We start from the raw sequence: 22431 nt of genomic DNA, 5'->3' as shown, positions 1-22431 counted from the left end.
TCTATTTTTGTACAGGCTTTATTTGATTCTGTATTGGAATTAATGCTGCATCTGGCCTTCTGTTCCTTTTTTTATTTTGTTTCATTTGAATGTCAAGTAAAACGGGAATCTTACTGTCAAACAGTGACTTGTTGTTAATACAAGTATATAGTATTTACCATAGACATATTTTACTGTATACTAATTGGCTCTGTCCATAGTGTTAATAGCAGAGCTGTGCAGTACATATTGTATATTGGGTTCATTTTGTCTAAGATCAATCCATATGACACTACTCCATTGGTTTATTTTACATTCTGTTAATCTATTCATCTTCATATATCCTTGTGCACTTTGTTATTCAGGCCACTCTCTAATTTGTTGCTAAACTGCCTTGCATTGTAGTAGTGTACTTTTTGCACAGACAATAGACTTAAACCTAATATAAACTAAAACTACATATTTAAACTATCAGGCTGCTGTGCACCACATTGCATAATATTCCATTAATGTCAACCACACCTGTAAAAAAGACATCACGTGTCACGACATGCACCCAACATCTTCATGTCATCATGATCTCATTCCATTGAAAGGCATTAAACGTTATTGAATTATTAAATGTTATCAGTAAAACAGCACGCATGTTGTATTAGTTTGGTGAGCGTGTAAAGTAGCTCAAATATAATCCATTATAGCTCCATGTGGCTGAATATTTGTTAGTACATCTGATGGAACAGTCTAGATAGGGGTTGTTTCAATCCTAGTGCCAATACAATGTATGAGTTTTGTTGCCAAGGGTTATCGCAGATCAGGCTTGAGACTTTGAATTTATGACAGTGCCTGCGTTTTCAAAAATGGGGGAGTGGACTTTAAAAGAAGTGGTTCTTCTCCAGGCAGCGAGGGTGTAACCAAAGTTGTATCGAGTTTAAGCATGTAGGATTCCTTTCTTGAAGCTTGACCCACTGTTAGGGCCTGAAAGTCAGGATAACTACCTCTTGATGTTTGGATTAATTGTATCCTTTTGTATTATGTCTATTTGTCCCTCTGTGTATCTTTATGGAAGTGCGGATGATGCACAGAGGACCTTCAGTAGGGAGTCTTGTGACTTGTATCTATGCCCCATAACAAGTGAATGTGGCCTTGCCCAGCACCAGGTCTAAATCTTTCTTTGACGTCTTGGAGTGAATTGAGTTGTACTTATTTGACTTCAACTTTCAGAAGCTAACCCAGCCCATTCCCTAAGAGGTTCACTACAAGCCTGTGCTCATTGTGTAATACAACAGGTCTTGACATGCAGAGGCAATCCACTTTTTGCAACTCTGCAAGGTAGTATGTTGGTATCAAATCACCATCTGAATGCATTAGAAACGTCATTTCTGACTCACTGCCGAGATGACTTGTAAAAAAACAATTTTTTCAGCTCAGTGAAGGACAACACATGTTGGTGCATGTTCCCTAACAGGTCAGAGATGCTGCTCTTGAAGTGAGACAGATTATAGTATCACTGTGACCCTGGTCTCCTCTAGCTTTATTCCGAGCCATACACTGGTGGCTTAGTTCTGAGGAACATGTGGCTCTTTTTTCACCATGTTAAAGCTCTGCATTTTCTCATCTGATCTGCATCAGCAATCATGCCTTTAGTTGTTGTAGTGACATTGGTTTAAAATAAATGGTTGTCTTGCACCACGTGTGCCCCCTAGTAAACTAACCTTCATGTCTAAAATCTGCCCATTTAACAACTTCATAACTATCTGCAATCTAAAAATGAAACTTATAACATCCACATGTTATAAGTTTTATTATTACAATATATTTCTATGTGTAAGAAAAACTTTTTCTGTGTGTGCATAGGGAACAGCCTGGCTCGGACCAGTCCAGCACCACTGACCTGCTCAAATCCAGCTGCAAGTTCCGCTGGTCCAGAGAAGCCCAGTACTTGTATCTCCGCCGCCTCTCCTCACGCAGCTGCTCAGCTATTACCATGGTACGTTGGTTTGCATGGTGTGTAATGTTGATGCTGTGATTTTCAGATTGACATGGAGCCTGGTTTGGTGTCTATGCTGTACGTTTCAGACAGAGGCAGAAAAGAGGAGAATCAGTAATGGCACTGAGAAATATTTTTGGGAAACACTACACCATGAAAACAGGTTCTAATAGAAATCCAGATTACAATTTTGAATCTGAAAATTAGCATAATATGTGACCTTTAATTAGCTATTTATTTATATAGTTTTACTGACAGACTGTATGCTATGTAAAGTATGTAGCTGATTTTTATTTGAAATCCTCACAGGTCCATTTTGCTTTGGTTATTTTCCTCCTTTAATGATTTTGTGGTTTTCTGTTAAAGGTGCTCAGAGGAACTTTCAGTTTGTGTTAATTCTTGCACCCCCTTTGGACAAAAGTGGTAGTGTTTTTACTACGCCAGCTGTTGTTCCTAGGTGAGCGTACTCAAGACAAAGGCATTAAGAAAAGCGTTCTTTGAACTGATATTATCGTCTGCTGTTACATGTCATTTATTCTCATTACAGGAAAAATTAGACTGTTTACAAAATATTTTAAAAGTTCCTTGTAGCACCTTTAAGAAAATATCAAGCATTTTTCTCCCCATGAAATTATTTCATAATCAAATTATTTGATTTTTTTTCTATTTTTATTTTTTAAACTTTATTCAAAAATGTTTTGTGCTGCTAAAAAAGCTGGTTCTCTCCTGCTGAATTGATGGTTTGGAGATGGGAGTTGTAGTGAGTCAGTGTTTCCCGGTCTTCCTTCCTCTTCCCTTATTTGAATACTACACGTGAGTGACCCCTCCTGTATCCAGGACGATGATTAACCAGAGAGACATGTCACGTCCCGAAAGCTTCATTGTTCTAATGACTTGGTCACATAAACTATTCAGGCCAGTAAAGCTGTTCCACATTAGCATGGCCTATTTTAAGGGCATAGTTCTCATATCGTTGTTGAAATGGGGTTATTTCACTTGATTGACCCCTCTGAAATGTTGTTGGCATTACTACATTCCTAACGTATGACTGCTCTGAAGTTAAACATAATGGATACACTGTTGTCCTCTTTGCAAGCAGAAAAGCTTTTAGCATTTGTTAAAACACTGGATATTGAAATGAAATGTTTCAATATTAAAAGGTATTAGGGATTTTCTGGGTCAGCTGGTTTAGCTCCTATATTTGATTTATCTTGTGCTGATAAAACAGATAAGGGGCAGGCTTGAATAGACTAAATGGATAGCATTACACGCACACACAACAATTGTTATTGTGGGACAACTGCACACAGGTCGTCTTTTTTCAAGTCCTTTACCTCAGCTGCTCATGTAATAGTGCCTTACATTGTTCACATAACTCTCTGGCTAAATCTGGGTGCACAAACATACGCAAGCAGTGATTTATTAAGACACCAAAATGCCCTTAACTTAGTAGGTTTGTTTAACATGACACCCCTGTATAAAGAGAGGTCAATAAATACATGCTTTCCTCAATTAATTGGGGAAGAACATGCCACAGAATTCTGACCTCTCAAACCCATCCAACACCTTTGGGATGAGCTGGAACACCGACTGTGAGTGAGACCCTATTAGCCAACATCAGTGATGGATCTCATTCATGCTTTTGTGTCTGAATGGAGCAAGTCTCTGCAGCCAGCATCCAAAACCTGTTGGGAAAGCCTGAAAGCAGAAGAGTGGAGGCTGTTCTAGCAGCAAATGAATGCCCACTGTGGTATTGGAATGACATGGTCTATAATCAGTATTGGTTGTGGATTGTCTACATACTTTTGTGCATTTTCCTCTTGTTAAGCAATATACCACATAAAACCATTGCTGCTATTGCAGGGACTTAAAATACAAAAAATCATACAAAACGATTATCTATCATTTTTGCTGCATTAATTTATTATGCAAAATATATGAGTATGTGTTCCTATGTATTTTTAAATTGCGTGTCTGCCTCATAGACTGTGTTATATATTGAGTACTAGCAGGCTATGCCGTGTGTGTTGTTGTGCTGTCTGGGAGCTTCTCAGCAGGCTCCCTAAAAATCAATGGGAATTTTGGACGATTCCATCTCGGCGCTATTACAGGTGCACGTGCCCCTCCATACATTTACATACAATGTTCCCACCGGTTGCTTATCGTTGCTAACCAAATCAATAGTTGTAAAAGTTAAACAAAGTTGCGGTTACAACACGTTGTTCTACTTTTGTCTTCTCTATCACCGTTACTTTGATTTTTACCCCGCGTGTCCACCCCCGCTTTCATTTGGTACATCTGAACCAAGCTAGGAGTCGGCGCAAAATATCCCCCAAATGTCTAATCTATGCGTTTATGGTGCCAGCGCTGCATTCAAAAGTAAAGTCGGCGTAACTTGCACACTAAATCTCTGTTTTTCTTCCAAACTGGACTATACCAGTCCGGAAACATCTTACAAGTTCTAGTTTTGTCTTAATCTTTACACCGGACAGTTCAAAGTGCGTGATGCCCGTTAATGGAGGGGGGCTGCTCTCTCTGAGCAGATACGCAACCCAGTATTTCACCGTAAGTACTTCCAAAGCGTTATATAAAGTTTTAATCAATCTTAAAGTTGACAGATAAAGGCATATTACTGTTAGTTTTTGGTATGTTCGTTTTAGAGCAGACTTAGTTATTTAGGAGTTTCCACGAGTCCCTGTTGCATCCTGCTGCACCTGCTGTGATAGCTGTCAGCTAACAAAGTTACACTAACGTTCAGTCTAGGCTACGAACACTTGAATTCATCTTGTTTTTATACATTGTTTTAGGGCTGTAACTATTAGTGGTGTATCTACTTGTCCGCCTGGTCTTATTTATAGTCCGCTCAATCGATTTTAATAGTCCTTTGGTGGTTTAAAACAACATTTTTGCTTGATATGTTTTTAAATAAGGAGCGATTGGTGCGACCTGAAGCAAATGTAAGGCTGCAGTGCACACCGTCCAAAGCATAGGTTCGAGGTATTAAAAAGGATACATGTTTTAAGTTGTTGGTGTTCTAGTGAGTTGCTCTTTCTTGTCCCTCACGTTGTAACGCAGCCGTGTCCCCAGTAGGGGGCAGACTTGCTCAACTTTTTGTTATCAGCTGCAGACAGCACAGTAGTTTTGAGTTTAGAAAACATACAGGACTTGTTTACACAATCCCCCTGCCGCCAAACAGCTTTCTAGCAAGTGAACAGTAGTATGGCTTTCATATGTGACTTCATATCGGCTTGATGTTACAATTGACTTAATATTGTGGCTTTTTGAACTATTGGTGGTCATTTTATAGTCTTATTTACTGCTCCACTGAGCTACTATCACTCTCCAACATCCTACACATGCATGGAATGGAAAGCAGAAGATACAATGAATGTGATGAAGTACATATTTATTGTGGACAAGCTGCCCAGATTTCTCTCTCAACTCTGGATAACCAAAATAACCAAACACCTGTGTATATAATGTTCAAATCTGAATGTCACCCACATTTTATTTCAGTGCAGGTTTTCTGAGTTTGGATCAAAAATCCACATAGACCCTCTGTTTCTGCATTTGGAAAGAGTCGGCTCCTTCTCTCAATATGTTTTTTCTAAATCCCGTTCTGCAAGGATGACCCAGTATTCCAACCTCCCTCCTCCTCATTAGTGGAGATGTGTTCTTATGTAATGGCCCAACACTCAGGAGGCTGAGGCTTATCCAGCGTGCCCTGCCATCACAATCATATCACATAGGACAAGAAGACAGTCAGATTAAAACTGGCCTTGCTCCAGGCACTTTTCATTGGCTCGATATAAATCATTTGTCTGACTTTCATGAGTTAATAATAATGTTTCCTCTGTTCCCACATTCTGATGTTGTCTTCTGCTGTAGGCATGTTGTCCTCTCTGGTGAAAAAAGATGGCAGACAAACAAAAAGAATAATCACTTCTTCTCTTCTTAGTGTTTCTGTATTTGTATTGGTTCAAGAATATTCCTGAAACACTTGGTTTGATGAGAACAGTTAACGATGATCCCAGGTGGGCATTTCAAATGGCAGTCCCAGCACAAACATCCTCTCTGCTCTATTCTGTCATGTAAAGGTATCCTCTGTCCACTATGGCAAGCAGTTTGAGCATTCATCCTATATCCTTGATATCAGATTCCTTCACACACATTAACATTTTAAATGTTTTGCTTCACTCTCCGGCTCAAGAAAGGCGACAGAAACCGTTCCTGTAACTGTGTGTGCATCTTGATATAGAAATGGTCAAAGGTCACCTATCCAGGTTAGCTTAGCTCCCCTTGACTACCAGTGATTGAGCTAAACTAACCTGGATTACAACCTTTGCCCATTTTTATATAAAAAATGCACACACAGTATAGTAACGGTTTATTTTTATATTTTTTTAAGATGTTTTTTGGGCATTTTTATTAGGGCTGTGTCAAAATATCGATATATCGCGATACTTAATTTCGCGATATCAGTATCGATTTTTATAACCAAAAATCGATATTTTTTTTTGTTTGTTTTTTTTGCTTTTGCTTTTCAATGCTTTATTGACAGTGCAGAGATACAGATATGAAATGGGGCAGAGAGGGAATGAAATGCAGAGAACAACCACGGGTCAGATTCAAACCCATGTCTGCTGTCAGGCCTGAGTCTATAGGATACTGACTAGGGGTGTGCACGTGTACACGTGTACACGTGTAACCGTTTAGTAAATCATAACCGTTTAGGAAAAATCAATAAACGAAAACCGTTTTTTTTTTTTTTTCTTCTTAAAATTTCAAAGTTTTTAAATATGTTCTGGAGACACGCGTTTATTGATTTTACATCACTAATAAACTAATTGGGGAGGATAAAAGCTAGTCTGCCGAGAATCTGTCTGTCCCTCGGCGAGTGTGTGTGAGTGAGTGTGTGTATCGGCGCACACGCACGGGGAGTCGCCGTGCTGGGACTCGACTCACAGCCATGGAAGAGTGATGAAAGATAACCTAAAGATTAAAGTTACCCGGTTGACGTGAACTACGCTCGTAAGTAGCCCGAACTTTATAACACCTGTTCAACATGCATTTAACGTGGACATGTAGAAAGCGATAGGCTATATTAATCAGGAAATTAATGAAGCGCGATTATGACGGCGAACGTGTGTGTGTGTGTGTGTACCATGGACCTATTATAAGAGGTGTGTAAACGAGCGTAGTTCATGTCAATTGTGTGTTTACAGGCGAACGAACGCGTGTGTGTGTGTGTGTGTGTGTGCGCGCGCGCGCCTACAAGACGGCGGGGGCACGAGGACAATGACGTAACGGTTAACCGTGTACACGAAAAAAAATTCGTCGTGTACACGGTTAGGCATTTTTGTAAACGTTCACACCCCTAATACTGACTATTGAAGTTAAATCAGTTTTGTTTATAAGAACACTTAAGATTCACTGTGCCACAAAAGCACACTGATGTGTTTTCATTTTCAGTGTGTCCTGTACAGTTAGTACAAGAGTGAATTGGATTTGTTATTTTGATGTTATGGCAGCTGCAGCAGTGTTTGATCATATGCCAAAACCAAAAAAAAGGAAGAAAATAGTAAAGGAAGTTGTGAATGAAATAGTATTGACTTCATTTGTCTGTGCAATTATCAATATATTGTGCTGTTATGTTTGACAAGGCAACTTGTTTATGGAATATCGCAATATATCGTGATATATCAAGATACGCAATATATCGTGATATATCGTATCGTGACCCAGTGTTTCCCACTAATGTATCATTCCGTGGCGGGCCGCCACACTTTCATTTTGCCCCGCCACACTTTCATTTTTTTTTTTTTGATAGGCCTAGGCCTATATGTAGCCTATATTTTACTATTTAAAAAATATACATGTATACATTTCATTTGCAATGCGCGAGTTTCACTTGGAAGCAATAGCATTTCCGCATAAAAATCTTTAACGTGTGATTCGCGCTGTGATCTCAAGAAACAATATTTCCTTCAATCATATTATCAAAGCGCCGCTTGAGGGATCGAGGCTTCAATCTCCCCGAGTCAATCAGCCCCTCCCCCTGCGGTGTCAACACGCGCTGTGACTGTATTGCCTTCAAGTAGCCTACGAGAAGAGGTATCAGCGCATTAATTTGACAAGGATCATATGAAACTTATTGAGGTAGCCTAAGTAGTAGGGATGCACCGAATATTTGGCCACCGAAAAAGTTCGGCCGAAAATGGCAAAATAAGTCATTTTCGGTTTCGGCCCGAAACAGTTAAAAAGCCGAACAACATTACCGAAAATTGGCGAACTAAATGACACTAAGGAAATATGTTTTTAAAAGAGCTGCGCGCTGGTAAACCAGGAAATGGCAGTAAAGAGAGACGTAACCGTGTATGCGAGCCACGTCTCTTTGTGAGCGCGCAGCAGGAGCAGTTTGGAGCGTGCATGAAAATGTCAGAGTCCAGTGTGGGAGAATTTTTTCAAACTGGATGAAACACGGCGCAGACAGTGCAATGCTTAATGCAGCATAAAGTTAAAACGCTCGTCCAACACTGATGTTTAATCACCATAGAAACACAAAAGCCTTGCGCGAGCGAAGCAGCGATTCACCCGGTGAAACTCTGTGACAGTGTGACAGATGGTAACGGTGTCACTCAGAGTGACACCTCGCCGGTGAGGGCCGCCGCGCAAAAAAAACTTTAGTTTGACATCTAAAATGATAACCGGAGATATCCTGTCCGTTAGCGCTGTTGGGGGAAAAGGCTCCTACGGTCTGATTGCATTTCTCGAGCCTGAGTACACAGAGCCAAGTCGGCAAACTGACAGCGCGACTAAATACATGTCCAGCAAGCCGCCTCCCTCCGTTACTTTCAGTCTACAGACAAAAAGGTTACAATCACCTCCTAAGCATGGACATCGTTTAAAGCCTCTCATTGTTATGATCAGGGCTTTGAAGCAAATTCTGAAGTCTGAACATTACGGTGGGAGCTGTGGTGCAGTTTTTTTAGAGCAACTCAACCTGCACTGCAAAAAATGAAGAACGGCAATAGGCCTAAGTCAATCTTTTTGTAGATTCATCCTCATATAAGTCATGAGGTAAAAATCAGTGAGAGGTTCACAAATTAATTCCTAGTAAATTATTAATTTTACTCTTAGATTTGAAGGTTTTACTGTTTAATTATTTATTTAGGGTTGCTTTTTAGTTGTAGGCTATGTTTGAGGAGAACATTTGGGAGTTCATGTATGCAATGTTGAAGTAATTGACTAAATAAAAAACAAAACTGCAAAAGCCTCTTTCGGTATTCGGTTTCGGCCAACTGTTTAATTTTATTCGGTTTCGGCCAAGAATTTTCATTTCGGTGCATCCCTAGTAAGTAGGAAAATTACCATCTGTATGTCTGATCGCGAGCAATTTTTCCATCACAATTCATTCTGCGCTCTTTGAGCACCCTCTGCTGGAAAGAATATTGTGAGCTATCCTTCGTGATTGTAGTCACAGTTATTTGAGTACTAGTAATTCAACAATCTAATAAAACAAAAGGGCGCTTGTGTTCACTCTTTTGAACCACAGGTAACCACCACCTTTGCTTCATTTTTTTGATGGCTCAAATGTGTATCATAGAAAATTATTTATTCATTAACCATTGATAAGTGTGTTAAACTCCATCTTAATCACCATTTATATAGGAATAGTGTTCCTCAAAGTACACCAGATTGATGCATTTAACATTTAAAAAGGTACAAAATTTTCTTCCGGGGGAGCATACCCCCGGACCCCCCTAGGGGGGTCGGGGTCCCCCCCCCCCCACACTTTCAAAAAATTCTGTGGGAAACACTGCGTGACCAGTGTATCGTGATACGTATCGTATCGCGAAGTCCTTGACGATACCCAGCCCTAATTTTTATGCTTTATTGATAGTGCAGAGAGACAGAGGTGAAATGGGGCAGAGAGGGGAGTGACATGCAGAGAGCGACCGCGGGCGGGAATCGAACCCGGGTCTGCTGCTGGGCCCGGCCCGGGAGGGGGACGCCTTACCGACTGAGCTAAAGGCGCCCCATAGTAACGGTTTCTGAAAAATGTAATTAAAGTGATTAAACAAATTCGGGGCGCTCCGGTGGCGTAGTGGATAGAGCGCGTACCATATTGGCTCCGGCCTTCGTTGCAGTGATCACGGGTTCAAATCTGACCCATGGACCTTTACTGCAGGTCATCCCCCCTCTCTCTCTGTCTCCCCATTTCAACTCTGTACTATCAAATAAAGCTTGAAAATGCCAAAAATAATCTTAAAAAAAAAAAAAAAAAAGTGATTTAACAAATTGGTGTTTACGGTGCTGTTTGCCTTTTAGAAAAAAATTATTCACAGCCGCATATGACACGTGACTCGCGTGGCTGCGTGTGACATATCTAGCACACTATTATAGTCTGTTTCAAAAACAAAGTGATTTCAGACAACACAGTTGGTTTTACCTTTCTACTTCAAAATTCAGGTGGGGGTGGAGCGGAGCTCACAGCTGAAAGAAGAGTCACGGTGTGCAGCACAATCATGGTTTTATTATGATTATTTTGTTTTCATGATCGAGTGAAGCCGAAATTAAATGAATTGCCCAGCCCTACAAGAAGGATGACTTAAATGGGGCTGAGAGGTTTTAAATAGCCACATTTTTCTTCTTAAAATGTATCATTTTGGCGGTGGTGATTTTCCTTTGCCGCTGTTGAAATCCTCTTTGGTGGGAGCCAAAAATGTCTCTATGCAGGAAAAACCCTGGGAGAGTGACGAAAAAGGCCAACAATTTAAAATGTTGACCTATTCCTTTAATGAGTAGGCCTATAAACAACAACAAAAAAACTCTCTTGTTCACTAGGGACTGTTCTGGATTTTCTAGACAAGGAGTGTGGTCCAAAATGTCCACTAGTTAACTAGGACACAATGATAATCAGGAGGAGAGGACAGAGGGCTTTGAGGCTTCTTATTGGCTCTCAAGTTCAAAATAAGAAATGCCAACCAATCAGGATTTATCCCTCCTACTTAATTTGCAAGCAGTCCACTACTAGTACTAGTAGTTGAGTCCCAACTGCTCTCTGCTGCTAGTCATTGGGTTTTCCCTAGTAGATCAGAAGATGATAAAAGTGTGTTATGAAGGGTTAGCTGCCAGCCTGAGTGGTGCCCCCGTTCCTCATGAGATTTGAGCGCCACACTCTTAACTTCAGGTACCAACCAAAACAACAACCACTCAAAATCCCAACCATTGTGCTACAACTAAAGGCCAAATTCCACCGGCTGCCTCTCCGGTCCTTCTCCGCTCCAGCACGGCAGAAACAGTAATACAATTAAGAGCAGTCAGTGGGTGAGTTTCCACCACGTCCGCTGCACCGTCTCTCTGCTCCGCTGCTGCTCCAGCTCTCCGGTGAAATACGCACTGCTTCTATTTCTGCCGGATGCCAGAGCTCACCGCATCAATTGAGCACAAAACACATCGAGATAGACAGGAACACAGGCGCCGACAAAACAATAAAACCTCCGGATAATTTTCAAAATAAGACACTCGGTGTTCACTGCAGGTGACATTCTCAAAACAGAGACACACACAAGCATGTCCACTGTTCTTTTACTCGTTCGGATGGGAACAATAACCTTCCGTGCGTTCGTTGTTGTGTAAATACCATATAGGAGAATCATATTATCAAGAGCGATCGCCCGTCACTTTTATTACCGCGGGAACTCCTCGTTCTCGCGACTCCAGCTGTTCAGCGGAGCTGGCCGTGCCTGCTTTGAAAACGGAGCCGGTGGGTATTGACGGACGTGGGCGCACGGAGCAAAACCGTTGGACACCGCACGCGCAGCCAGTGGAATTCCGGGGTAACTCTTAATTGATCTTTCCACAAAATTCCTAGTTGGTCTGTATTTGCTAATCATCTCTCAAACTTTTGAAGTGAGTCTGCTCTGTCCTACAAGTCGGAGCAGATATCAGATCCGACATTTGTTGGCTGATTTTTGGTGTTGTTTTTTTTTCGTGGATGAAAATCCTGGAATTTAATCAGGGCGTGCCGGTGGAGGAGTTGGTCGGTGTGTGTGTCTGTGTATGTTTACACTGTGTGCAGACGGTGGGATTTGTGCTGAATGTAGGCCAGCAGAATCCCTGTTACGTCAAAGGCAGGCGGGCAGGGCAGGCAGGCAGGCAGATGCAGGGAGAGAGCTGCTTGCTGGTGGTTGTACAGCTGTGTTGCCATGGAGGAGGCTGTGGCGCACATTGGTCTGACAGAGCACAGCTGGAGGTGAACAGGGAGAGACGCAGTTCAGACAAGAGGCAGCCATGAAGACCGTTGTCAGCCTGCACAAGAAATGGGCCCATGCCGTCAAGACCATACGGATCCTCCAGGGAATCGTGAGTGTCTTTATCTGCAGATTTGATCAGTTCTGTGGCCAGGGCAAAGGACTTGACTTGAGTGTTTTTGAGTTTTTTTTTTTTTATCGACCGGAGTGTTTCAGAAATGGGTTAAGTTGATTTGATTGGACTTTTATTCTGAAATGAGGGATCTACAATGGCAGAAAAGTGGCATTAACTGTTGAAAAGGATGATGTTTGGGATCAAATGAATTATGGTGATTTCAAAAGGATGTAAGAGTAGTCACAACCAAAGTAACTCAGTGGTTTATGTTTGTAGAAAAGCTGAGGTTCCATCAGGGTTTTATGAATGCAACAAACTTTTGCCCTAAATGATGCTATATTTTTAACAGAAGTTTGTTTGTACTTCATAACTGATGGATGACTGATTGTGTGATTGGAGTCTCTTCACAGGAAAACTGCTTATCAACTAATAATGCTAAGTTAGAAAACATGGCAAGAAATACTTGTTTTGACTTCTCAATGAAAACATTGCTTGTTTTTCTCTGTTTAATACAATGTGATACCTTTTTTGAAGGTTGACGCTGTTGGACAAAAAACAAAACTTTCATAACTCGCTCTGCAGTGGACCCATGAGTCTTAACAAGTCATTAAAGAGGATTATTCAATAATTGAGAGTGAAAAAAAAGTAATTGTCATGTGGCTTGCTGAGTTCAAAATTATCTTTAAGTGCTTGTTAGAGGAAGCGAGCTGATGTTAAAATGTTCTCATCAATATTTAATCAACCATGAGCCAGAAGTTTCCTAGCAGAGCTTGTAGTGAACGGCCCTGTAGAGGCCTGTCATTGTTGTGCTGGGAGCTCCTGCATGGTGTAACAACAGCATGGTTGGATAATGAATTCAACTGATCGTTATATAACGTAATATATCATTAATCTGGTAACACCAATTTGAAACTAGCCTTGAGAAACTAGCCTTGATAACCTTTTCTTATCGTTCCACAGAACCCACCGATGGAGGAGACCGTGTGGGAGCAGTACACCGTCACCCTGCAGAGGGTGAGTCCATCATTCACAACTACAGCTCTGGAAAAATGAAGGGACCAGTCTGGATTTCTTAAATCTTCATCTCTACATTACTTGAAAGGAAAAGCTCCTAATGACAATATGTTGGGGGGGAATTTGGTAGATGGTGTCAGTAGTTTATAGAATAAAACCAAAATGTTTATTTTACTCAAACATATTCTTATAAATAGTAAAACAAGAGACACTGAATATTTGGAGTGGTCTCTTGATTTGTTTCCAGAGCTGTTACATTGTAGCCATAGACCCAATAAGAGAGAGAGCATTTCAATTATTAGTTTGAAACTTTTCTGTCAGCAAACGGTGATAAGACTTCAACTGTACGTGACATTCCCTTGTCCTCTGACGTATGCAATCATCCACAGATTCTTTAATTATTTAAATTTCCAAATTTTGATCAATTAGCCTGACAGTCAAATGAGCTCCTAAGCTTCCTGTATTGAGAAAAACCAATTACATCGATACAGAACTGGAAAAACAGTTGGAGCATTGAGCAGCTAAAGGGCTACATAGAGTATTTCCCTCTGGAGTTGGTGGAGTGCAAAGCACAGCTAAAATGAGGGGGGATATTGGACTTATAAGTCCATTCATCAGGTAGAAACACCACCCCACTCCAAATGACTGCTAACTGCTAATGTTTCTCCATGTTTGCTATATAGCCGTATAATAAGGCAATCTTTGAAAAAAAAGTTTGTCATATCAAATTCATAATTTGGATTGTTGGTGTGCTCAAAGGTTGTTGCAAAAAAAATTACATAAGTTAAATGTTGGTGTTTTCTGGTAAGGGTCAGAAAATGCTGGGTTTTGGTGTGGGGTTCTGCAGGAGGAGTTTGGAATCATACTTTCAACCTGTGATTCAGATCTCACTAAAATGTGATCTATTATTGAGTAAAAATACAAATTATTAGCATGTTACAGCTTTCACAATATCATTTTGGTACTTAAGTATCATGTATTTGCAAAATGAAGATTTAAATTTGGAAGAATCTAGTCAGTATAGTGTTTAGGACTGTGGGATTGACCTATACCAAAGCAATACTTCCTTTTATATCGTACTTTGGGAAATAATATATACATTTTTTGAACAAAAATGCCTAATAATCTGAACATAAGCAACTGTACAGGAGCGTTGCTTTAATAAAGTACTTTCTGAATTGGCAAGGTTACAATTGAAATCATGAACTATTGATCAACTTGATTGATCAAACATTCAGAGCCAGCTTTCTGCTTTTAACAATTTCCGTAGTGTGCAACTGACACATTTTATTTGATAGAACTGATTGCTTGTCACAGCCACATTTCATGTCTCTAAATCAAATCCTTAATTCATTGTTACGTCTAAAAAATCTACAGCCTATAGTGAACCAGGTTCTTCAATTTGCTAATGTTAACAATGTATGATGTTTGCATACTGCAGAGAGAACCAGTCGGGCTTAGGTAATCATCATTAGGAGCTCATTGTCTCATGCCGTGCTTCATCAAAGCCAGAAAAGCAGATTTAGTGCAAAAAAGGTCCTGTGCTGCTGCAGGCTTATGACCCCCGACTCTCAACCCCACCACCACCAGCTGTCACACTCTGTTTTCTACATCCACTTGTTCTTCTCCCCTTCTCTCTGTGGTAACTGGGCACTAGCACGTCTAAATAGGTTTATCTCTAGACATCAAAGAGGCTTCATTGGGATGTAAATTTAGGCACAATCAGACAAGTGGTGGATTTTTATTTGTGGGTTAAGGATCAAAAGAGAAATTTGAAGGGGAAAAATGACAAAGGCAGACAAACACTCAAGTACTTAAAGCAGGTAAAAGAATAAAGAATATTTTACAAACCTTAGAGGAAACACAAAGACTCCTGAATGTTATTCATTGATTTATAGCAGCAGACTTAACATTATGGAGAGCAGAAGAGAGTGCTGCACGCAATTTGAATCAACAGATGAACTGCTTATGTTTAAAATATACGTACTGAAGGGTCAGATTACTTGATGCAGAGTAAAATAAATAAATAAATAGAAGTCATGGAGGATAGGATACAAACACAGAGGCAAATAATGGACTCTGATTTCACTAGCGAAAAGACAAAGCAAGGCTTGATATAATACCTCTGAGCACAATGTCTTTCTAAACTAAAGTAGGCAATGTGTGGAAGGATCTGCAAGAGAAGAAATTCTGCATGTTGTTTTTAACTTCCAACAGCCCCTTGGAGCAGGGTACATGCTCACAAGCCTGATCTTAATGTGGTCAGAACACACAGCTATCAGTCAACAAGCTTCTGCTTTTATTCAACATATTCCTTTTAATAAATTTAAGTGACATTCAGCCACAATGAAAAAATAACCATAATCACCAAACATTGCCATGTTCAATTTACAATATTATTGGGTCACTTCCCCAGAAAAAAAATGCAGTACATATTTTACTTGAATACGAGTCATGTGTATTTGTATTTGTGCTTTATTAAAAAGTCTTCACAGATATCCCAGTACACACAAACAGATGTACACCATGAAATCCCAAAATCACTGGCCAGATGGTGTAACATAGGGTCAGGCTTTGTTCAATCTGCAGTCATTGCTGTGGTTTTTCAACATTAAATGGTGTGGTATGTCTAGAGACTCCCAAAGTATGAGAAAAAACAGCCCTCTCTTTCTCCACCTCCACCTTTCTGTGTTCAAAAACCCCTGTCGGATTTAACCTCCTCCTATGATGTCATAAGGCCACGCCCCTTAATTACCAGCCTAATTTAGCACTACCTCCAACTGTGATGAGCACACCCCCAGATAGCCCGGAATTTTCAGTTAAATTCACACCGGCAGTTAGATTCATGGCCAATAAGAGCAGACTGGGGTTTTTGGAAGGCGGGACTTAAAGAGGCAGACACTCATAGAGAGCATTTCAGACAGAGGCTGAAAAAAGGAGATTCAGAAATGGCATTTACACTACACCATGAAAACAAGTTCTAGTAAAAACCCAAATTACAAATTTGAACACGAAAATAGACAAAATATGATGTTGCCTTTTTAAAACCATTTGGTTTCACCTTAGTAGTTTTTTATTGGCTTCAGAATCTCTTTGGTGCCTTAGGCTCATAAAACCATGTTAAATATGCGTTGTTCTAAAACCAAAAACAGAGCTAAGGTCCGGAAAATCTGGCACATTTGACTGCTAAAATCTGGTTATAGTAATTTAGATTTTTCTTGATACTTTAATCACCGGGAGTAATAGTTTTTCTATCAGGTAAAAAGAGTCTGTTTTCTTGGTCCTCTCCTGTGTTCCTTCATTATGGCCTCTGTTTGTCTCCCTCCCACTGCCTCCATGGCCATCTGCCAGACACAGAGGGAAGTGGAGAATTGTATTGGTTTTTTGCAAGTACAGCTGGAAGGGAGGGGATAAAGAGAGCAGGTCATCAAATCTCTAGCCTAATCTCATCAGGGCAAACTGGAGCAGTGGCAGGTAGCATCGTTTGAAGCCCTAAACAGCTTTCCAAAACATGAAACGCTGTTAATCTCACGTGAAGCACGGCTACAGAGGATAAATATATATGCTGAATGTATTCACTCATGGCTCCAGTGTAATCACAATCAGAATCCCTCTAATCGCAGCGTACAATGCACAGAAAGCCAAGATAAGACCGTCTGAGCTGACACACATCACAGGGATTACTGGATTTTACACACAGACACACACACACACACACACACACACACGCTCACACAGAATAGATGAAGACTCCACATGATTTACAAGTTTTCTTTTTTTTTCTGTTTCTCAGGATTCCAAGATGGGCTTCGGCATTGCGGTGTCAGGGGGGCGGGACAACCCCAACGAGGACAGTGGAGAGACGTCCATCGTGGTGTCTGATGTCCTGCAGGGAGGACCGGCTGACGGCTTGTTGTTGTGCGTGCTGCTCTTTCACATTACTTAGTATAAATCCCACGACTCCATACACTGCACTCAGAAAACGTTTGCAAACTGTAAAGCAGTTTGACGTTTAATACGACTATACGGACAAACACATCCATCTCTTGTCTAAACTTGTCATTCTGTTATGACTGATGCTGTCTGAGAATTAGCTTTAACACACCAATGTATCTGTTATAATGAGGGCTGATTATTGAAGTTCAATACGTTGTTGGCACCGACCGAAATGCCTTGATACCATCCAGTATCAAAAAATGTGGAACTTGAGTGGCACAGGAGATAGGACATTTGTGGTAATCTGAAGGCAGTTACTGCGATTTCAGTTTATTTAAAGTTTTGTTTATTGATATTTTGTAAAAATGCCAATGAGCTGAGACTTTGTAACCATAATGTGTAATGTCCTCTTGTTAAAACTGATTTCATTGTTTATTGTGCAGGAACCAGTATCGAAATCAAGGTATCGATAGTTCCAATTCAGAATGGAATCACTTAACCATGACATATTCATGAAGAAAAATATATTTGATGTACAGATTCTTTCATCCATCTAAGGAATCATCATTATTAATCCACAGGAATTTCCAAAAACAGACGTTCCTGTCTGTCCCATTCATCCATAGCCTTCCAGAAGTTACTATTTCGCTTGTGTAACTCAACCATGTGTTTTTGTGTTCAGTGAGAATGACCGAGTGGTGCAGGTGAATGTCATCCCCATGGAGGGAGCCATGCACTCCTTCGCTGTGCAGACCCTCAGGAAGTGTGGCAAGGTGGCCAAAATTGTAAGTTCACCTTATTGTTTGTTGAGAATAAATAAATGTGGTTATGCTGTTGAACTGGCTCAGGAAATCTAATCACATTTACTTATCCCCCTAATTCTCCCAGAATTTTACCTTTGTCTCTCTGCCATCTAGGGCGGTGCTAAAAAATCGATATGGGTTTTGAATTTGAATTAAAGTCTTCTATTTCATTTTCTTTTATTCAATTCATCCACTGAATGATTAATATAAATTGATGCATTGAGACTACCCAGGTTGTACACAGCAACTTTTATTTCAGCTCTGTTTTGACATTTTCAGCGTACTGTGTAATATCGCAATGTATCGTGATTTATCATATCGTGATTTATCATATCGTGCCCTGTGTATCGTGATGCGTATCGTATTGTGAAGTCCTTAGCAATACCCAGCCCTACTGCTTTCACCTCCCAAAAAAGGCTAAAAACTCCAATACATCATTTATTAAAGAAGTAGGATTTATTGATTTGTTTGTTAAAACCTCTGACCCTTTTGTCCTGATTGAATTCTTATTTTCTCTGTTTACAAACAGACAGTCAAGAGACCCAGAAAGATTCCGGTCAACATGCTGAACCGTCCGCCATCACCTGACGACAGAGTCTTCAACAACGACTACAACGAGGATTACAACTACGACCAGGACCGGCGCAGTGCGTACAGCGGGCGGGAGCACAGCCTGGAGAGGGAGCGGGGCGGTGGGGGCGGCTACACAGACTCAGGCTACCACACCCGGGAGAGGGACTACGACAGGAGGGAACGAGGCCGCAGCACAGAGAGAGACCTGAGCCCAGACCGGCCCTACCGCAGAGACGGCAGCAGAGGCCGCACACTGGACCGAGAGCCCAGCCCCGACCGCCACATCAGGAACGACCACCTGAAGGTCCGCGACTTGAGCCCGGATAGACGCTACCGCAGCGAGCGGGCTTTAGAGCGGGACCACAGTCCAGACAGGCGCTACCGCAGCGAGAGGGCTCTGGACCGGGAGTTCAGCCCCGACCGACGCTTCCGTAGCGAGCGAGCCCTGGACCGCGCAGACAGCCCGGAGCTGCCCCGGGGACGAGACAGCCACAGCCCCCCGCCCAGAGGACACAGGCGCGATCACAGCTTGGAACGAGGCCGCGACCCCCTCCCCAGGAAGAAGGAAGAGCCCATGAAGAGGAGCGGCAGCAGAGACCGTCTGGAGCGTTCTCCCTCTCCCCCCGCCCTGCCCATCCCTCTGGCCCGCCCCGCCAGAGACCTGGAGCCTCTGGAGAAACCCATGAACGTGCTGCTGCTCAAAAACCGGCCCAACGAAGGTGAGAACACTCCCAACGTTTGATACTAGTTACTATTGTTTGTTTGTCAGACCAGTAAAACAAATAGTCTAACTGACCTCTTAACAATGGAGGTTAGACTCAGTTTAACCATAAAGAACTCATAGTAAAGTCCAGCAGGATAAGTCTAGCCTGGTATAGACTGGTTTATATGTTGATGTTCTATAAACCTTTTTTTTTTTTCACTATCTCTTCCAGAATACGGGCTCCGTCTGGGCAGTCAGCTCTTCATCAAAGAAATGACCAGCACAGGACTTGCCAGCAGAGATGGGAACCTGCAGGAAGGGGACATTATATTAAAGGTACGGTCAAAGAGTCAAAATGCTCTTGGCAAGTTCCTAGACTCTGAAGGAAAGCCCATGTATTGACCAACAGTCCAGAACCAAAGAACAGAATAAAGCAGCAAAACCTTTCAGTAGTGTTGGGTGATGTATCACAACATGTTCTACACAGGATATATTGAATCATTATTATGACCATTTACAAATTGTCTTATAATGTTTTTGAGAGTCTGGTGTTGGTTTCTGTCGCACTCTCAATTTTTCCAATACAAATCACTGATGAGTTTAAAGAAGATGTTGTTTCATGTCATGTAATATTCATGCTGACATATGTTGCAGGGACTATATATTGTGTATCGGGGGAATAGTCCAAAAATGCGGATGCCTTGTATCTATCTAAGAAGCGACTTGAGCACAATCCCTCTCTTCCTCCATTACGATTCTGTTTTAGAACACACCTGCATTGTTATTCTTTCTAGTTAGCCCCATCCTAAGCATCTGTCTCCCTGTCTCCTGTCTCTGTCAGATCAACGGCACAGTGACAGAGAACCTGTCCCTCAGCGACGCGGGGAAGCTGATAGAGAAGTCTCGTGGGAAGCTGCAGCTGGTGGTGCAGAGAGACCGTCGGCAGGTTCTGATCCGAGTCCCTCCCATGGTGGACAGCGACTCAGAGCTCGATGGTGAGAGATTCTGAAAAAGCAGCAGGTCCTATCCAAGTGTAGAGGCACGCCATCATCATCATCACCATATGTAAACCCCACCGATCATGAAACTCATATAATCAACTGTGGATAAACCTTGTTGTATTTTGTTCACCAAAGCTGTGTTGCATTCATACAATAAAAGTTTTACACACATCAGTTTAGTTTCATTTGAATGTTTAATGTGTACAATTTATTTTACAAAGCAACACTAGCACTACGAGCTAACCAGAGAGATCCACACCCTAACTCTAACTGTCATCTTTATTCCTCCACCAATGATTACTCACTCTTTTATACCTGTTTTTATTGTCACATGACCATATTGGGCGCGACGATTGGTCGGGTTCAATCTAGATAAGTGGTGTGAGTGGATTGTCTGTTGACCAAATGTTTGCAGGGAGGGGGTGGAACACCCGGGAGACTTGTGACCCAGTTTGTCTGGTTTTGGGACCGTGTGTGTCTGAGTCTGTGTGGGTGTGTGTGTGTGTGTGTGTGTTGTAGAGAGAGATAGAGAGAGAGAGTCTGCATATGTGAAAGTGCTCACTTGCCTGAGGCAGGGTGAGCTAATCCGCCATCATAATCCTGCTATTGGGTCTGACAGAATTTCATTATGTTAATGTTAGCACCGCAACTGCCCGTGCTGGTTTCTGCTACCCAGAGGTCCTTTATGGAAAGATGAAAAGAAAACAATAGAATGTTTTTTTTTTATATAATTTATTATAAATATATATTTTCTTGTTTGGTTCTGCAATGTTCAAATCACCTGAAAGGCATCTATTTAATATTCTTCATGTTAAAATACATTTTGTCTTGAACAAAAATTCAAATTCTTTATTGGCAATAGCCCCTTGAGATGAACTGTGTATACTTCACTTTGTGTATTGATGTGACCTTCATTTGTGTGGCCCCCTTTTTTTGATAGTTTGTGCCCTTTTCTGCCTCCATGACCTGTGGGCCGTTTGAATCATCTTAAAGCCACCTTATATAATGTAGAAAGAAGAGAGAACTTGTTTTTCTGCTGGACATGTTATGAGTCATATTTCCTCAACTTGAAGACAATACTTCACCCCAAACAGCCCACAGACACTTGAGCTGCTTTGGAAAAGGTCATGATATTTCTCTCTGTTTGTTGTTGTTGTTTCAGATATCTCGGAGATCGAGTCATACCGGTCCTACTCCCCACAGGATGACAGGCGAGTTCCCCAGTCCGACCTCTCCTCCCACTCCTCCAATGAGAGGATCAGAGAGAAGCCCAGGTATACGCTGCCATCCAATCCTGAGCCACACACACTCTTTATTGTAGGGCGTTAATGTGGTCGGAAAATTATGTCCGGGTTTTGTATCAGTATGCTACAAACAGCAGAATATCAGGATAATGCAGGATATTGTCGATTTATGCTTTCTGTTGCTGAGCACATTCTTCACATTAAATCTGTCTGAGTTCTTAAATGTTCAACTTTTACTGCATTTATTCTTGGTCAGCCATTTTTTCTGCCATCTTGATAGGATGTTTGTTAGGTTGTTAGGGAATGCAGCTTTCCTATGCTGAATTTAACAAACCTGCTGAACAAGAATGTCCTCTTAACAGATTTTTCTCATTCATACATTTTGGAATCTTAGCAAAGAGGACACACCCACCAACAGGCTGGCAAAAATGGGCGGAATGCCGACACCATTCAGAGGGATGGACAGAGCTGTGGAAGACACACCCCCTTTGCAGGCAGAGAGGGAGGAGCCACGAGCAGAGAGCCCGCCAAGTAAACACCCGTCTCCTTCTCAATAGATAAAGCTTAGACCATTAACTAGTTTTGAGTAGATGGAAATGTTAGCAGCACCTGGAAAAACATGGACACGTGTGTTTCTTTTCTGTTTCCCTGCAGCCCCAGCAGTCACCGTGGCCCCAAAGTTTCATCTTCCTCCTAAAGTGCCACTCAAGCCCGGCGTGGACGACCTGGAGGTTTATGGGTCAGTACATCACAGCTGGATAGTCAGGCTGACACTGTCTAGAGCTTTGACCACACATCTGTCTGATCAGCTCTCTATGTG

At 41.5% G+C, this 22431-nt stretch overlaps 1 protein-coding gene across 1 annotated transcript in view; it reads left to right on the top strand.

Moving 5' to 3' along the window:
- Positions 1 to 22431, top strand: part of tjp2a (tight junction protein 2a (zona occludens 2)) — a 37145-nt gene that overhangs the window by 6568 nt on the left and 8146 nt on the right. Inside the window, exons 2-11 of the mRNA XM_080046993.1 lie at positions 1834 to 1966; positions 13298 to 13351; positions 17145 to 17269; positions 17970 to 18072; positions 18620 to 19382; positions 19599 to 19702; positions 20208 to 20361; positions 21530 to 21641; positions 22006 to 22142; positions 22266 to 22350. Of these exons, the coding sequence (XP_079903119.1) occupies positions 1964 to 1966; positions 13298 to 13351; positions 17145 to 17269; positions 17970 to 18072; positions 18620 to 19382; positions 19599 to 19702; positions 20208 to 20361; positions 21530 to 21641; positions 22006 to 22142; positions 22266 to 22350 (1640 nt within the window). The 5' untranslated portion in view covers positions 1834 to 1963. The remainder of the gene's footprint in view (positions 1 to 1833; positions 1967 to 13297; positions 13352 to 17144; positions 17270 to 17969; positions 18073 to 18619; positions 19383 to 19598; positions 19703 to 20207; positions 20362 to 21529; positions 21642 to 22005; positions 22143 to 22265; positions 22351 to 22431) is intronic.

Source organism: Ammodytes marinus, assembly GCF_949987685.1.
Source record: "Ammodytes marinus genome assembly, chromosome: 18".
NCBI lineage: Eukaryota > Metazoa > Chordata > Actinopteri > Uranoscopiformes > Ammodytidae > Ammodytes > Ammodytes marinus.
The sequence above is the reverse complement of the archived record's forward strand: the minus strand, read 5'-3'. Positions and strand labels throughout refer to the sequence as shown.